Here is an 18,254-nt window from a genome sequence, read left to right on the forward strand (position 1 = left end):
TGGGCAGCAGCAGGCTAACAGCCCCAGGGCGTTCCAGGGGGCCAGCAGCAACAGCCCCTGTCAGGCAACAGCCTGGGTCCCAGCGACCAGGACGTGGAGCGAAACCAGACCCGCAGCCTCGGCAGCAGCGAGCAACGTACCCAGCTGAGCAGCAGCCCTGCCACCCAGCAGAGCCAGCCTTCCCCAGACCGATAGCCGCGGAGCCCATCCAGGCCACTCCAGTCACTGCGGGCCAGGACCACATGGCAGGCCCATGCTAGTACCAGGGCCGGCACAACAGCAGGCTAAACTGGCCAAGGACCACCGGAACAAGGCCGGCAGCCAGCCGGAACCTACCGCAGGCCATGCCAACAACCACAGCTGTGAGTACACCTGAGATGGCGGTTTGGTATTTCAAGATAAATTGAATTGTGCATCCTGGCAATACTCATGAAAGTACTGGGCCTATGTAATTCCCCCCTTTATTTTCACTTCTGGAGTGAACAGGCTGCACAGTAACAATTTTGTTACCCACATTTCTGTTCTGCAACAGGTGACTTCTGCCACACCGTGCAGCAGCTATTGGGGGGATGAAACCTGCTCAGGCAACGATTGGGGCGGCAGCAGCAGCACAGCCACCCAAGACAGCTACCACCACCCCTCACAGGCATCGGTGAGGACTGGACACCTCTTCGTCGTCAGCTCCAACACCTGCAACTACGATACATTACTGTCTTTAGGGACTCGCTCAACCCAAACAGAGCGAATGAGCATACACCCAAAAACAGACAGGACATACTACCAAACAGAGAATGACATGCTTCTACCCAACAGAGAATGACATGCTACCCAAAAGACATGACCAACACTAACAGAGAATGGACATACTAACCCAAAACAGAGAATGAGCATGCTACCCAAACAGAGGAATGACATGCTACCCAAAAAAAGACATTGACATACACCCAAACACAGAGAATACATGCTACCCAAACAGAGAATGACATGCTACCTAAACAGAGAATGACATGCTACCCAAACAGAGAATGACATGCTACCCAAACAGGAATGCATGCTACCCCAAACAGAGATGACATGCTACCCCAACAGACCATGGCATTAGCTACTTTTAAACAGGAATTGAATCTGGCTACCAAAAACAGAAGAGATGACCATGGCTACCCAAACAGGAGAATGGACATAGACATCACTTACAGTCCTCAACTGCATAAGACAGCAGTGAGAACGACAAGATCAAACATAGGATACCCAGAGAGAGAACCCGCAAAAGTTATGTCAAAAAATGACATCATGGGACACTAGTCGCTACACACAAATCACGCACCAAATGGCGACTAATCGAGAATCAGTACCCAAAACTTCAGCGCAGGCAAAACGAACTACAACACAAGAAAAACAAAGACAACGTGGACCTTATAGCTCACTACTTAACAGAGGAATGACATGCTACGGTCAATGAAATCCAAAATGCCAGTTGAGACCACAACCATGAAACATGGTTCCATTCACCCCAATACAGACGAATGAACGATGTCCCATAACACACGCGAGAGAACAAAGAGAAGCCAATGATCACCATGCGCTCTAACCTCCTGAAGAAACAAGTCTACATTCGCCCAGATGCAGGTGCGAACTCTCCACACTCAGACAGATTACAGAAGCGTGGCTACCCAAAACCAGAAAGCATGAGCGATGCTACCCGATCAAGGACAGCCTCGTTGACGATTGCCTGAGCGCACACTTCACAGAACACACTAGACGCCCAGCGTTACCTTCACCCATCACGCACTACCCTTAGACAAGAGCGCCATATGACATGCTACCCACAAATGCATGTCCAAAGAAATGACATGCTACCTACCGAGACAGCATGACCAACAAGATGACATGCTTACCCAGAACAGAGAAATGAACCGTTGCTACCCAAACAGACATTGACATGCAACCCAAACAGCGACCATGACATGCCTACCTAAACACGAGAATGACATGACATACCAAACAGAGAATGAACATTAGCTACCGCAACAGAAATGACATTGCTACCCAAACAGAGACATGACATGGCTAGACAACAGGAATGACATGCTACCCTCAATACGAGAATACTCGAGATCTTTTCTGGTGCCGGCCCGCCTGGACCCCCCTGGGGCTGTTGCTGCTGCCCGCCTGGACCCCCCTGGGGCTGTTGCTGCTGCCCGCCTGGACCCCCCTGGGGCTGTTGCCCCAGACCCTGCTTGGCCCCTGCAGAAGGAACCCCTTCCTGTCTCCTGGAGGAAGAGCCTGGCGGCTTCTGACCCCTGCCACTGGTGCCCTCACGGTGGTGGCCAGAGGCCGGGTCACGAGAGGAGTAGTCTCCAGAGTCCCGGTCCCGGTAGCCATCCCGGGAGGAGCGGGGTTCCGAGCCTCCCCTCTTCTGGGTGGAGGAGGATCCACGGCCCTCAGAGCGGGCGGATTGGTCTTTGGGGTGTGTTCTGGAGGAGCGGCTGGACGTCCGAGGCTCTTCACCGGAGTGGCGGGAAGAGGAGTGCCTCCCCGAGCTACCGCAGCTGCTGGCATGGTGACCACGGTGGTCGCGGGATGATGAGGTAGACGAGGGGTGGCGAGGTTGGTTGTTGTACTCGTCCTGAGGCCACAGGTCCTGCTCTTCGGGAGGCTCATCATAGTCATGGTAGGTGTGCTTCACGTTGGCGCCGGTCTGTTGTCTACCAGTGGAGATGTGCCCTGCGCTCCCATGGTGTCTGGAGCGGTTGGAGCGAGCCTCCCTTGGCTTCTCAAACCAGTCCGTCTCCTCCTGACCCAGATGATAGGCTTTTTGAACAACAAAGATTATCATCAGTCAGTTTACTTTCGTTTTATGATGTGTAGAGAGGAAAAGAGGAGAGAGAGACATACAGTCTAAACTGAAGCCATGCAGACGACAGACAAAAAGAAGGGCCCAAAGTTTCAAAAACATGGAAAGTCTACAAAATCACCAAAATAAAAATGTTTCAGCAGGCAAAACGAAAAAAAAGAAAACAGGCTTATGCGGTTTCATGCATTGGGCACAACATTCACAGTCACAAAACAGAAGAAGCCATCATGCTACTCTGAAGAATCTTGGCATGCAGACTCTTTCCAGCAGACAGAAAGACAGAGGAAGTCAGGCTGTTAGTGGCATTCAGCACCAGTTACCTTCACTGTCCGACACAGCAGCGTGCTGATCGTCTACGAGATACGGGTCATCTGGCTTGTACACGTGGCTCCTGGGCAGGTCCTTCATGTGGTGGTCCTGGACATCCGGCAGGGAGTGGCTGGAGCCGTACTGGTTCCTCACGTCATGGGGGTCCACTGGTACCCCTGTGCCACCTCGTCCGACCCCCACAGACTTCCCCACGGGGCTGAGGGGGCTCTCCTCCTCTGAGTTATGGGTGCGCAGTCCGGGCCGTCCGCCACCGCCTCTCTGAGACCGCTCCATGGCTTCCCTCTCGTAAGACTTGCTCCTGGAGGAGTCCCTGGAGGAGATCTTGTCTATGCCGTAGCCAGTAGACCGGGACCTCCCCGAGCCGTACATCCGGTCCTCCTCTTCCAGGGCTTCCCGGCTTCCCGGGTGGCCACCAAAGTACTTCCGCTGGTCGTTGCCGCTCTTCTTCACCCCAGACCGAGACACCACAGTACAGCTGCCGCCGGTGGAGGTGGTCATGGTGTAAGAGGCCAGGTCGGACTCCACGTCCCGTGCCTCCTCAATGGGGGAGAACTTGGAGATTTTCTGCTCCATGCCCTGCTTTCTGTGCTTGCTGCGCTTACCGGAGGAGACAACGGCGGGAGCCAGGTTCTTGAATGGGTGTTTCTGGGTCCCCGGGCCCCCTGGGCGTGGTGTGCTGAGGTGTTTATTATAGTCGTCATAGTAATAAGAAGATCCCCCACTGCCTACAGTGGTGCTGGTCCGGGGATCCACAGAGCCCTTCTGGTGGTAGCCTGTGGTGCCTGCAGACATGTACGGGTCCACAGGCTCATTGCCATAGCCAGTTTGGCGCGCAGGGCCATTCTCACCATAGCGTCCTGCAACAGGATGTCCCAGAACGTCAACAGACGAGCCTGTGTTCTCTTTGGTCAGCTCGCTGATGTCGTCGATCATGACGTAGTTCCTGGGGATGTTCTGCTCCAGGTTTGCGGTGTAGAGGCCATCTGCAGCGTAGGCCGGCGTGGGGCTGTCCACACCGTGGGTCAGGACTGACTCCGGGGGGCGGTACTGCCCATAGGCATTGGGCATGGTGTTGGAGGCATAGACTGAGCCAAAGCCGGTGTCTGGAGCTGATGTGGCCACCGACACGGCAGGGTTACTGATCACCTCGTAGTTGGTGGGCAACTTCTGTTCCAAGTCGGCCAGGGAGGTCTGATGAGGCCTCTGGTGGACCGTGAGGATCTCAGCCTGCGGCTGGAAGGACATGCCCTGGCCAGAATATGGGCTCTGGCCTGAGTAGGGGAGGTTCTGGCCCAGGATAGAGGGGTTGGGAGGCTGGAAACCCTGGTGGCCATGCTGCTGCATGCCCAGGTCTGTCGGGTAGGAAGGCTGGCCGTAGCCCCCGTGGGCTGGGTAGATTGGCTGGGTCTGGTAGCCTGAGCTTTGGGGTGGGTGGGGCTGGAAGGTGCCTGGCTGGGGCTGTGAGGCTGTAGGGTATTGAGGGGGCTGGAAACCGATCTGTTGGTAAGCAGCGGTTGGCTGCTGTGTGGGCGTGGGCTGGCTCTGTGGGTACTGATAGGCCATGTAGGAGGAGGTGGGCGGGTACTGKGAGGCTGGGCCGAGGTCGTTGGGGAACTGGCTCAGCGGCGCCGTGCTGGGCCTCGTCAGCAGACCATTACCGTCAAACGTTCCCGTGGCCGCCACCATCCTCAGGTTATTGAGCTCGGTGTCTGACATGTAGTCGCGGGCGTCGCCCATGCAGCGCATGTAGGCCAGCTCCCTCCTCTCCCTCTCCTTCACCAGGGTCTCCTTGCGCTGATGGATGCCCAGTTCCAGGTACCGCAGCTTGGCGTCAATCTCCTTCTCCTCCTCCTCTAGCTCCTGCTGCTGCTTGCGGAGCTTGGTGGACTCTTGCTCCACGGCCTTCAGCTCGCTCAGCAGGCCGGCCTTGGTGACACCCTGGGCGGGCCTGGGCAGCACCCGCTGGGGTTGCATCCCCAGAGAGCTGCTGTACATGTGGGACATGGCTGGGGTGACGATGGGGAGAGGGCTCTCCTCTGGAGGCGGGCTGGGTAGGGTCCTCTTCACCTTTCTCATCAGAGAGTTCTGCTGCTGCTGCTGCAGGGTGGCCATCTGGAGAGAGAGGCAGAGAAACACCATCAGGATAACACTCACATAACATTGAACAGAATGCCTGCATGGAAATCAGACTAACTGCACTAAAGAAGATTCTAGTCCAGTCCCCTATTCTTCTCATTACACCTTGATTCCCCTATTCTAATCATTATACCTTGATTCCCCTATTCTAATCATTATACCTTGATACTTTGTCATTTCTATAGCTTAATTCAGAAAATGGTAATGTTATAGACTAATTTAGCATCACTGTAGCCCTTTCCTGCAATAAAATGACCGAGTGGCCTCATGCGTGGAATGTTATTAATATTTTTCATAATTTCATATTTAATAAACATTATTTTAAAAAACAGTTTTTGTTATATTTCAGTCTGCTGTGATATATATAAAGTGTAATTTTGGGATGTAAACTCAAAATTGAATACTGACATGGTACAGATGTCTTCTTTACTTTAAGCCTATTACCATGTGTGAGGTGTGTACTTTTGTTTCAGTAGATTGTTTAAGACTACCAAGAAAACTCTGTGTGACCCTGATTTAGCTCACTGCAGTAAAATGAAGGTAAAATGTATAAATTCTATGTTTAGATTTGTTTGGGTCCATTCAACAATACTTTCGTCATAAATAATATGTTTGTTATTAAAATGTACTCTGCAAAAGATGAGTGCTACAACCATGAAGAATGGTGTCCAAGTGAGAGAGAATGGGCAACTTGGGAGCTATTCTCAGCATAAATTATTAATATGAATCATTTTTAGAGCATTAGAAGATTCTAATCATAACATAGTTATCATATAAATAAAATAAAAAACGTCCTTCATCCTGATCACTTATCTCAAAACATATGCCAACAACAACAAACTCTTCTTTCTACTTACAGTTTAGGAGTTGTGTAGACCCATAGTGAATGTATTAAGTATCCGTGAGAATGCCATTTTATTAAAATGTTGATGTATGGCCAGCACAAATAAAACAATAAATATACGTAAAAATCCTCTTATGATTCCTATGTGTGCCTGTTCATCGGACAGCCCTCACACTGAGTACAGAAGGATCTGACTTTACTTTGACCAGCTGCTAACATGCCGGAAGACAGCAGGGCTGTACCAGGATGCCTCCACATTATGTCTCCCCCTGGCATTTCTAAGGGCTTTGCCAGATATAGCAGGGAAAGAATAAAGGAGAAAGAGAGGAATGGGGTGTGTGTGCGCATGCGTGTGTGTACGTGTGTGTGCGTGCGTGTATGTGTGCGTGCGTGCGTGTACGTGTATGTGTGTGTGTATGTGTGTGTGTGAGAGAGAGAGAGMGAGAGAGACGGAGAGAAAAAGCAGACTGAAAAGGCAAAGGAGAAAAAAGAAAGGGATATCAGAGAAAGCTATGGAGTGAGAAAAAGAGAGGTTGGTATAATGGAGTAGAGGGGAAGCTTGCCTGGTGCCTAGCATGGACAGCTGCTCTCCTGAGAACATTCTGTCGCGTCCTTTGATGCCAAACCCTGTGTGATGCATCTGTGCTCTCACACAAGACTATCTAGTCTATTCAGTATCACACTCTCCTCAGTACGTACTTTCTCTGGTCTCTACTGTATATAGCATAGTCATGAAAAAACGTCTCCTGTCTTGTTAAATGCTTGTTCTTTTCTTAATAACTTACACTTTAACTATTTATTTTCATATCAGGTTTCATATGATTTACTGTTTGTTAATGTGAAAGTTATTGAAGTGAAAGAGAAACAGTAATAATGTAACTTATTACATACCTGACTGTTGGAGAGGGCCTGCTGATGGTAAGGGGAGAACCTGTTCTTGGCAGGGTCTTCTGAGGTGGGGCTGAGGGGTTTGGGGTCCGACATGGAGCGCTGCACACTCTTGATAGGTCTGGGGAGGCTCTGGTGACGCTGAGGAGACTCTGCAGTGAAGGCTTTCTGCTGGGGCGTGACGTGCGCCTTGTTGAGCTTCTCCTGGGAGGCGAAGGTGGTTTCCAGCATCCGATGGGGTGACAGCGGGGACACAGGGGAGTACAGCACCTGGGGAGACTTGGGAGGCTGGCGAGACGGGGACTCGTTCTGCTGCTGGCTTTGGTAGTTGATTTCCAGAGGGTCGGGTTTCCGCCTTTCGAACTTAGCCACCCCTTGGGGAGGAGATGGGGTGGAGCCCACCATCTGCATAGAGGTGGAATATGGGCTGATGGTGGTGAGGACGCTGAGCTGAGGGGCCACCACCCCCTGAGACTGGGCCTCCGGTTCTGTCTGACAGGCCAAGCTCTCACCCTTATGGGTCCTCTCTGGGGCAGAGATGTAGTGAAGCAGCTCCACCTTATTTGTCTCAGCCGCAGTGATGTGGATTGCAGGTGAGATCCTGCTCAACTGGTCGGCCTCAGTCTGGCATGAGGAGTCGTTGGTGGTCTGAATGGCTATGCTGGAGGAGGACACTTTGGCGGTTCCATCGGATTTGACCTCGCCGCTAGAGTCTGAATGTTTGGATAAGCGCGATCTCCTGCGCCTAACCGGTTGCTCCCAAGCTGCCTGATCCTCGTCGTCTGTCTGTACGCTGCAGTCGGCGATCCGCCTGGTTCTCCTGCCCCTGCGGTTCATGTACCTGTCCTCACCCTCTTCATCGTCCGTCTGCACGCAGCTATCCGCAATCCTCCTCACCAGCTCCTCCTCCGATCCATCCCTAAGACGAGGCATAGAGTTTTGCTTCTTCATGATCCTGGACCCCAACTGATTCTCACTGTTTCTCAAGGACATCTCAGAGGCAGAGCTTGGTATGGGCCTTGGGGTCATCACTGCTTGGACCACCTGCCCTTCCATGTGGGGTTGCCAGAACTGTACACTTTGGCCGTCCTGTTGAATCACCCTACCACTCTGGTCACAGATGATGAAACCTTGAGGAGTTCCTCCTCCTCCGACTACTACCCCTTGTATGGCACCTTGAGGGGTTCCTCCTCCAACTACTACCCCTTGTATGGCACCTTGAGGGGATATTCCTCCGACTACTACCCCTTGTATGGCACCTTGAGTGGAAGTGGCTAGAGCAGATACTGCTGCGGATGCAGCGGCTGCCTCAGCTGCAGCCGATGCCTCCACTACTGCTGTCTTCTGCCTCTTCTGCTCCTCCAACTGCTGCTGGAGCTGCTGCTGCAGCGACTGGATCTGGTCCAGTTGCATCCTCTGCTGGGCTAGCTGTTCCCTCTGCATGACCAGCTGTGTCTCCCTCTCTGATTGTTGCTGATGCAGGACATGCTGTTTGATGGTCTGCAGCTCCTGAATCTCACGCTGCACCAGCATTTGTTCTTTCTCCCTGTGCCTCTGGAGCTCCATGCGGTCTCGCTCCAGTTCCTCGTGCAGGCGCATCTGCCGAAGTTTCTCCAGCTCCACACGCTCTCGCTCCATCTGCAGCATCTGCTCCTGTTGCTGTCTCAAACGCTCCTCTACCTTTTCCAGCTCTGGGTCGACCGAAGTGGCGATGGTGGTGCTGGCTGCTGCAGTAGAAGCAATCTGGCGAGTGGTCTGCAGATGGGCCTGCACTAGAGCCTGTGGATCAGGCTGAGTTATAGGCTGGGACTGGGTTTGAGTCAGAAATGAAGCTTGAGTTTGAGTTGCTATTTGTTGTTGCATTTGAGTTTGCATTTGTTGCTGTATTTGGGACTGTATTTGTTGCTGTATTTGGGACTGTATTTGTTGCTGCATTTGGACTTGCATATGAGTTTGAGTATGGGGGTGCATCGTAACATTTTGCGCTTGGATTTGAGTTTGGGGAGTCTGTTGGTTTGCAGGGACTACTGCAGACTGAATTGGCATTGCAGTAGTTTGTCCACTCATATGAGAAATTGGCTGGGCCAGTGGTAAGGTTGCAGCCGTGTGCACAGAGACGGCTGCAGAAGGCTTCCCAAGGTAGACAGGAGCTTCCTTGGTGGAGGTGCTCGTGGCAGGTACACTGCCAGGAACACCAGCCGTTGTAGGGAACTGGTTGGGAGGAGGGTAACCGTAATGTCCCTGTGTGGACAGAGGCATCTTTGGGGTCATATGAGGCAACCTGGTGAGGCTCGCCAGTGGTACAGCGGTCACGCCTGCAGGGTAAGGTTGGTATATTCCTTGTGGCATGGGTTGCAGAACAGAGGAGGGCTGGGTGGTTATTGGCAAGGTAGAGGCTATTGGGGTGTTGATGGTGGAATATGTCATACCGTCAGCTCCTCTCATTGCAGATGGATATAAGGCCCGTATGCTTGCTTGTCTAGCATTGATCAGATTGGTTAGGGCTTGGCCGTGTGCAGTGGGCCTCCCATCAGGGCCATAGAGTAGGTTGGCTCGGATTGATGCTAAGCTTTGCTGTAGGTTGAGCCTGGCTGCAGGCCCTGCTCCACTTCCAGAAACATACTGCATCATCTCAGGGTTGCTGTACCGTTGACCGAACTGGTCCATAGAGTTCAGAGCTGCACACATTCGGCTGATCTCCCTGGCCGTAGTGGCACTATACTGTGCCAGGTTTGCGTCCGGTAAACCTGCCTGACTATAGCCGTAGTCTTGGTTGATGTTGGACATGGAGCCGTACCTTCGCAGGGGCAAGGGAGGCCCTGCAACATCTCCTTGATGACGTAAGTCTGTGTAGGATCCGTATTGCGCACCCATGCCAAGATATCCTCCTTCGTAGGCCTGATTCATGGTGCTCAGATCCACTGCCAGGTCCCCAGGGTTAGTCCTCTGATAGTACTGAAGACCTGTATTAGACATGTTGGTGTCAGACATGGAAGGTTGAAGCCTGCCTCCAGGGGGTATAGGGTATAGAGGGACTCCCTGCATCGGTTTAGGCTCCTCTGGTGCTCCTTGCATGCTTGCTGCCTGGTAGCCATTATTACCAGGTGGTGGTTGTTGTTGCTGTTGTTGTGGCTGTTGTTGTTGTTTCTGCTGCTGCTGGCCTACACTGTAGTGTGGGGCAGGGGGTGGAAGAGTGATTTGGGAAGATTCAGTGGTAGAATTTTTCTGAGTTAAGTTACCTGCACAGCTACCAGCAAAGGGTAGCTTGTAAACAACGTCACAACAAGCCACCTGGTTCTCTGGTTTCTGTATCTGTCCACCAGTGAGATCCAGGACCTGGGAAGGAGGAGGAGGCTCTTTGACCAGCTGAGTCACAGTGGCCATCTGAGAGGCATTGCTATCTTCCAGTTGGACCATCATGACATGGGGCTTTCCCGTGGACAGGTTCATAACTGTGGGCTTGTTCTTCAACTCCAAGGCAAGCCCACTCTGACCATAGTCATGATGATTGTTAGAGGGAGGTAGAACTATAGACGCTGGCTGGGGCGGCATGGGAGATACTCTAGGAATCACACTGACCACAGGCTGGGCACTGCCACTGCTCGTCTGGCTAACCACCAGGTCTTTCTTCAGCAACAGCGGCTGGACCTGGTTCGCTAGGTTATAGCGAGCAAAGGAAGACTGCTGGTGCTGCTGAAGCTGCTGCTCGAGGAGCTGTTGTTGCTGTAGGAGCTTCTGCTGCTGCATCTGGAGCTGCTGCTGCTGGATGCCCAGATCCTCCAGACACGCATCAATCTTAGGAATGGACGGGTCAGTAATGGGTGGCTTAGTTTGTGTTAGACACATTGCTGACCCAACGCCTTGCCCCAGATCCATACGGTTCTGCACGGGATCTCCGTAAATCACTGGATGCCCCTTCGGCTGTGATATAAACATGGAGGCTGCCACAGTGATGCTGACTGTTGTTGGAGTGGACGCCGAAACATGCGGCTGCTCTTGTGCATTCAGGTTCATGGCAGCATTCAGTGGCTGCACCGATTTGTGATGGTTGGGGGGTTGTTCAGCATCAAGGGAATATCTTCTTGTATCAGTTGCCAGAGATGTTAGATCCATGCCCTGGTCTGTCATGATGATTGGGGAGGCCTTCATTGGTGCTCTCAGGTCCACTACAGATGCAGGTCCAGTCGGACGCATTTGCATTTGGCCCTGCTCTACGACCCTAGAGGTACCTGGGACATTGGAGATCCTACATAGGGAGATATTTTCCATTGATATTGACCCACGACTGTATGTGGTAGCTGTGGTTGTCATTGTCCTGCTTATACCAATATTAACCTTCTCTGCATTTTGGGGCCTCTGTAAACCATGTTGAGGGGATTGTTGCGATAGATGCATTTGTGGGGACGTTGGAGAGCTTGTTGAAGGAATATATTGCTGATACATGGGTTGACGGATAGCCTGTGTTGGCGAGGACAGGGGAGAAGTGGAGGAGTTTACAGTCAGAGGCCTGGCAGGACTGGTGGTGGTCTTAGAGCCCAGCGTTATCCCCATTACTGGTGAGTCGGAGGAGGACTGTTGTCTTGCAAGGCGTGGCGATGCTGTTCTTCGAGACATCTGGGCATCATGTTGTTGCGGTGGTACTGGGGAGGTTGCGCCACCAGCGCCAGGCTGAGAATGTTGTGGGGACACCCCAGGCCCTGTAGGTCGTAGGGACAGGGAATGAGTTGGACTCTGTGAGGGAGAGGGGGAAGGGGAAACAGGAGGACTGGGGCCTTTGAAATAGGAGAAGAGGGAGGATGCGATGGAGGGCGCTCCAGAGTCAGGAGGAGGCGCCCCATGTGCTGGTCCCTGAGGACCTGGTCTTCCAGCCACTGGAGGGATTACACCCCCTATTTTGGCAGTCTGCGTCCTCATCCGGTCTTGGGTTTCTTTCGATAGATGCTGTGTCACACTGATTCCTGGTGGGGCCCCTTTTCCAGCCCCACGTGGATCGTTTGAGGAGAAGGAAACAGGTGCAGAGATTTGTGTGGGGCTGGAGCCAGGGGTTAGAGGTGCTCCAGTGCCTAGATGTTGTTTGCTGCTAGGCTGAGGTGCCCCAGCCGGTTGCCTTTGCGGACTTCCTTGTTGTTGGCCTGGCCTTCCTGGCTGTCTCTGCTGCTGCTGCAGCATCTCTGCTTTCCTCATCATTTCTTCATACACCTCCTCTGCACTTTTCAGTGTCTTGTCCAACGGTGAAGTGGCAGTATATTTTTCAGTGGGGGAGTAGAGAGACATGAAGGTGGGTAGGTTGTGGTGGCTTCCTGACTTGTAGAGCTTGGAGCCCATCATTTCAAAGCCCTCTGCCTCTGAGTCCATGGAAGGGGAATACTCGGAGCAGGAGGATCTGTGGAGCTCCTCCATCTCTGCTGCCTGTCTCAACTCCTCTGTCGGGGATGCATCCTCGATGGGCGAGAGGTTGCTGGGGGGAGTCTTGGATCTCTCTCTACGTCTCTGGGCCCTTAGCTCCTCTTTGTCCCTCTTGGTTTTCCTGGCTGTACTGCGGATCCTCTGCAGGTCCAGATCTCTCATCTTCTCCTGCTCTCTCAGAAGCTCCTCTTCCTCTCTCAGCTCGTCTTCCTCGGATGAGTCCTCGATGGTGGGCAGGAGTGGGCCGTGGGAGCGGTGGCGAGCCTTCCTCTGCTGCTTGGCTTCCTCCAGTCTCTGCCTGCGGCTGGGGCTGCTGTCACTGTCATCCTCCATGGAGGACACGGAGGTAGGGGACGTGCCAGATGTGTAACTGGGAGTTGTGGCAGGGAGGGTAGATGAATACTCCCCCCTCGACCGCTCCTCTGGTGATCCAGTCAGACTCTCCATCTCCAGCTCTGGCTCTCTGAGGTCATGCTCTGAGTTGTTCAGCTCAATGGTCTTAAACCGCCGCAGGCCTCCTTGGGAAGCCATCATACCTTCATTGTCTTCGCCATCTACCCCCTTGGTGTCCTCCTCAAAACTACTGGAATGGTGGGTGAGGCTCCGTCGTTTCTCCTTCCCCAAATCCTTTTTGTTTTTCGTTTTCTGGTAGCCGTACCCTTCCTCCTCCTCCTCCTCCTCCATCTCGTCCTCGTCAGCGCTCATTTCCATGATCTGCCTCCTCATGAATTCCTCATCTGTCATTTCTTTATGGGACTTCTTCTGCCTGGGCGGTAAGGGGGACAGACCACTCTCGCTGCTGTCCTCCACATAGTCGTGGCGCAGCTTGGAGCTGAGATCGTCCGACACCTCCCCGTCAGAGTTGTTCTCCCCGCCCTGGTCTGTAGCGGTCTTGGACTTGGACTCTAGCAGTGGCCGCATGGAGCTCTCTAGCTTAGTGATCTCAGAGGGGCTGGAGAGGCTACGTTCACTCAGCTTTAACCCCGGTTCCTCACGGATATGGCCTGTGATCTCACCCACGGAGCCGGAGATCCCATCTGAGGAGTATCCCGTGTCACTGAGGCTCTGTGTGCTGGACTTGTTGGAATCCTAAAGGAAAGAGAGAAACAAGAGAGACAAGTCAGAGGCCAGTATTAGCATCAGTCCTGTTGCCCCCTGACGTAATTAATTTCTGTAGCAAAAAGTCTATTACAGGCAACAGTGCACCCTTTCTTTCCTATCGTTTCACCTAACTCATCGGCAGAGTTACTTTTATGGGCATTTGTTTCACAGATGATAGGGGTTGGAATAAAAGCACTGGAGTTTATACAGGCTGTATTACTATTCTGGCAAGACATGAGAATAATTACATTGAAAATAATTCAGTCATCAAAGCACAGGCAAATACAGTTGAAGTCGGAAGTTTACATACACTTAGGTTGGAGTCATTAAAACTCGTTTTTTAACAACTCCACACATTTCTTGTAAACAAACTATAGTTTTGGCAAGTCGGTTAGGACATCTACTTTGTGCATGACACAAGTAATTTTTCCAACTATTGTTTACAGACAGATTATTTCACTTATAATTCACTGTATCACAATTCCAGTGGGTCAGAAGTTTACATACACTAAGTTGACTGTGCCTTTAAACAGCTTGGAAAATTCCAGAAAATAATGCCATGGCTTTAGAAGCTTCTGATAGGCTAATTGAAATAATTTGAGTCAATTGGAGGTGTACCTGTGGATGTATTTCAAGGCCTACCTTCAAACTCAGTGCCTCTTTGCTTGACATCATGGGAAAATCAAAAGAAATCAGCCAAGACCTCAGAAAAAAATTGTAGACCTCCACAAGTATGGTTCATCCTTGCGAGAAATTTCCAAACGCCTGAAGGTACCACATTCATCTGTACAAACAATAGCAAGCAAGTATAAACACCATGTGACCACGCAGCCGTCATACCACTCAGGATGGAGACGCGTTCTGTCTTCTAGAGATGAATGTACTTTGGTGCGAAAAGTGCAAATCAATCCCAGAACAACAGCAAAGGACCTTGTGAAGATGCTGGAGGAAACAGGTACAAAAGTATCTATATCCACAGTAAAACGAGTCCTATATCAACATAACCTGAAAGGCCGCTCAGCAAGGAAGAAGCCACTGCTCCAAAACCGCCATAAAAAAGCCAGACTACAGTTTGCAACTGCACATGGGGACAAAGATCATACTTTTTGGAGAAATGTCCTCTGGTCTGATGAAACAAAAATAGAACTGTTTGGCCATAATGACCATCGTTATGTTTGGAGGAAAAAGGGGGAGGCTTGCAAGCMGGAGAACACCCTCCCAACCGTGAAGAACGGGGGTGGCAGCATCATGTTGTGGGGGTGCTTTGCTGCTGGAGGGACTGGTGCACTTCACAAAATAGATGGCATCATGAGGCAGGAAAATTATGTGGACATATTTAAGCAACATCTCAAGACATCAGTCAGGAAGTTAAAGCTTGGTCACAAATGGGTCGTCCAAATGGAAAATGACCCCAAGCATACTTCCAAAGTTGTGGCAAAATGGCTTAAGGACAACAAAGTCAAGGTATTAGAGTGGCCATCACAAAGCCCTGACCTCAAACCTATATAGAATTTGTAGGCAGAACTGAAAAAGCGTGTGTGAGCAAGGAGGCCTACAACCCTGGCTCAGTTACACCAGCTCTGTCAGGAGGAATGGGACAATATTCACCCAACTTATTGTGGGAAGCTTGTGGAAGGCTACCTGAAACATTTGACCCAAGTTAAAACAATTAAAAGGCAATGCTACCAAATACTAATTGAGTGTATGTAAACTTCTGACCAACTGGGAATGTGATGAAAGAAATAAAAGCTGAAATAAATCATTCTCTCTACTATTATTCTGACATTTCACATTCTTAAAATAAAGTGGTGATCCTAACTGACCTAAGACAGGGAATTTTTTCAAGGATTAAATGTCAGGAATTGTGAAAAACTGAGTTTAAATGTATTTGGCTAAGGTGTATGAATACTTCTGACTTCAACTGTATATAACAGATAATGTAATTAACATTATTAAAGCTCATGCAACTATAACAGATGATAAAATGAACGTTATTAAAGCACAGGCAACAATTACAGACAATGAAATGCACATATGACTACAAAAAAGTTCAGATAAAAAGTGACAAAAACAACAAAACGAAAAAGAACAATAAAACGCAAAGAAAAAACATGATATTTTGGTTACATGCTCGTATAATTAAATGTGCAATGAAATCTCTGCCATTGTTGAAGAATGATGAATGATGTTAAAAATAAACAAGCTGATCAAAATATAATGATTAAGTTTTTTTTTAAATGTGCATTGCATGTTAGCTAATAACACTGATTAGTCATGATTACAATATCAGACAGGGATGACTATAATGCAGATCATACATTATGATTGAACTAATAAAAACATGAAGAAAAGATACCAGATGCATGGTAAACGGCTGATGCATGGGGATAGAGATGACAAGGAGAAGGGGGATGAGAATGATATAATGATATGCTATAATGATCATAGTGATGATGATGGTGACAACAACGATTACTAAAATGAGGTAAATTAAATTCTGGTGGTAAATCAAGAAGAATAACGGTGGTGAAGACGCTGAAGTTGCAAAGTTGCAGGGGGCTCACGTCATGGTGTTTTGACTTCTGTGAATCTTCAACGGGTTTCTTCTTTTCATCTTTTGATGTGGTGATGGCTTCAGGTGCTCCCTTCCTGGGCGAGGCTTTGGCTTCATTTTCCTTATGAGTTTTGGGGACGACTTTAGTTTTATCCAGGCCCTGCTGCTGTTTACCGGCCTGCTTGTTGGGTTTAGGTTGAGTTGGTGCACTCTTAGCAGGAGAGGGTGCACCCTTGGTAGGGGTGGATGCAACTTTAACAGGGGAGGGCTGGGCAGAACCCTTGCTCTGGGCAGTGAGTCCTGTCTGTTTGGCAGGGGAGGGTGTGCACTTGTTAGGGGTGTATGCTGTTTTAGCAGAGGACAGTGCACCCTTGGCTGGGGAGGGCTGGGCAGGACCCTTGCTCTGGGCAGTGGGTCCTATCTGTTTGGCAGGGAAGGGTGTGCCCTTAGCAGGGGTGGATGCTGTTTTAGTGGGGCAGGGTGCACCCTTGGCAGGGGAGGGCTGGGCTGTTTTAGCAGGAGAGTGTGCACTCTTACCTGGGGAGGGTTGTACCTTGGCAGGGGAGGGTTGGGCAGGCCCCTTGCTCTGTTTGGCAGGGGAGAAAGGAGGGCCACTTACTTGGGCACCCAGTGGTTTTTGTTGCTGATGAGGATCAGTGGGCCGTAACCCTGCCTGCTGATTGGGCCCTCTCTGCTGAGGCTGTTGTTGATTGGCTGGAGCTGAGTGCCGTGGGGATCCCATTGGCTGAGGAACAGGAAGTGGAGCATCTCCCAGGGCCCCAGACAAAGCTCTCTGGGTCTGGCAGTTCAGGCAGAGCCATTCTTTATTCTGAAACACAGACAGAACAAAAAGAGGCCTTTAGAAAACGACAAGGTACAGGATTGTATCAAAACAAACATTGTCTGTTAACTGCAAACTGAAGATTATTCTATAATGATAATTCAAAAAGGGACAATAACAATGCCAGTCAAAGAACATTTACAGTCAAGAAACAATTAATAAAACATAAAGTCAGGAAGAAACATTCAGCAAACAGCCCCACACATACCACAGTGACACATAATGTGGTAGAAGTGGGATGGTGGGAGCTGAGAAGAGGTGCCTTACTTGTCCAACAAGGTGAGTCTGCTTGAGTAACATTAAGATAAGACAGGACATGAATAGTACTACCGTTGTCTGCACTACTGCGGTCTGCACTACATGCTGTCTGCACTACCGTTGTCTGCACCACCGCTGTGCTCACAGCAGCACTTAAAAATTAAGCATGTCCTCTTAACTGAAATAATATAAAAACACAACTCTCCAATAACTCAGCTGTCTCGTAGAAGGTTTAAGCCGCTAATTTACACCAGTGATGCGTCCCAAATAGCACCCTATTCCCTATATAGTGCACTATATAGGGAATACAGTGGCATTTCGGACATCACTATTTTTCTTTCATCTGGAACAGTCATTCTGATTCCCATGTAAAATAGACTTTGAGTGACCCATAATATATATATCACCCATAATATTTTTGGAGGATAGAAATAATCAACATTTTAGAAGAAAAAAAAATTMTCTCATGGCTAACTACCAGGAAGTTTAAAAAGACAGGCTAAGTGGGCGGGAAGCTTATATTCATGAGCTTGCCTTGACTGACAGCTCTTTGAAACGCATATGTCAAGCAACTTGGATGCAGTGAGCAGTGTTGCAGTAAAATCATCTCAAGCAAATTTGGTGATACACAAAGCAATCATGTCCATTTTTTAAAATACATATCCCGTTTAGCATGTCTCTTGTGATGCGGTTCACAGCAGCACTGATGGATGTGTTGACAGGAGAACTGCGTCAGAGTTTTGGATGACCCTTCACCCAATTTTGTTCCATGCTGGCTGAAGCACTAGCTAGCCAGTAATTAGTTAACACCAGACACAGATGAAAGGGGAAACATAAGTATCTTTGCCATAGATGAATAGTGTAAACTATTATATTTGCTGACACCCTACAGTCACATTTTGGCACCAGTAGAGTAGCTACACTATATATACAAATGTATGTGGAAATAAGTGGATTCAGCTACTTCAGCCACACCCCTTGCTGTATAAAATCAAGCACACAGCAATGAAATCTCCAGAGACAAACATTGGCAGTAGAATGG

At 50.0% G+C, this 18,254-nt stretch overlaps 1 protein-coding gene across 1 annotated transcript; it reads right to left on the reverse strand.

Moving 5' to 3' along the window:
- Positions 1-1,186: 1,186 nt before the first annotated feature.
- Positions 1,187-17,254, reverse strand: LOC111970729 (protein bassoon-like). The gene is made up of 7 exons (XM_070445836.1): positions 17,222-17,254; positions 16,124-16,942; positions 7,056-13,547; positions 3,175-5,296; positions 2,110-2,811; positions 1,353-1,379; positions 1,187-1,203 (listed from the first exon to the last, which is right to left on the reverse strand). The coding sequence occupies exons 1-7, from the start codon at positions 17,252-17,254 to the stop codon at positions 1,187-1,189; spliced, it is 10,212 nt and encodes a 3,403-aa protein (XP_070301937.1).
- Between the last annotated feature and the right edge of the window lie 1,000 nt (positions 17,255-18,254).

The sequence above is a fragment of the Salvelinus sp. IW2-2015 genome, linkage group LG11, assembly GCF_002910315.2.
Source record: "Salvelinus sp. IW2-2015 linkage group LG11, ASM291031v2, whole genome shotgun sequence".
Lineage (NCBI taxonomy): Eukaryota > Metazoa > Chordata > Actinopteri > Salmoniformes > Salmonidae > Salvelinus > Salvelinus sp. IW2-2015.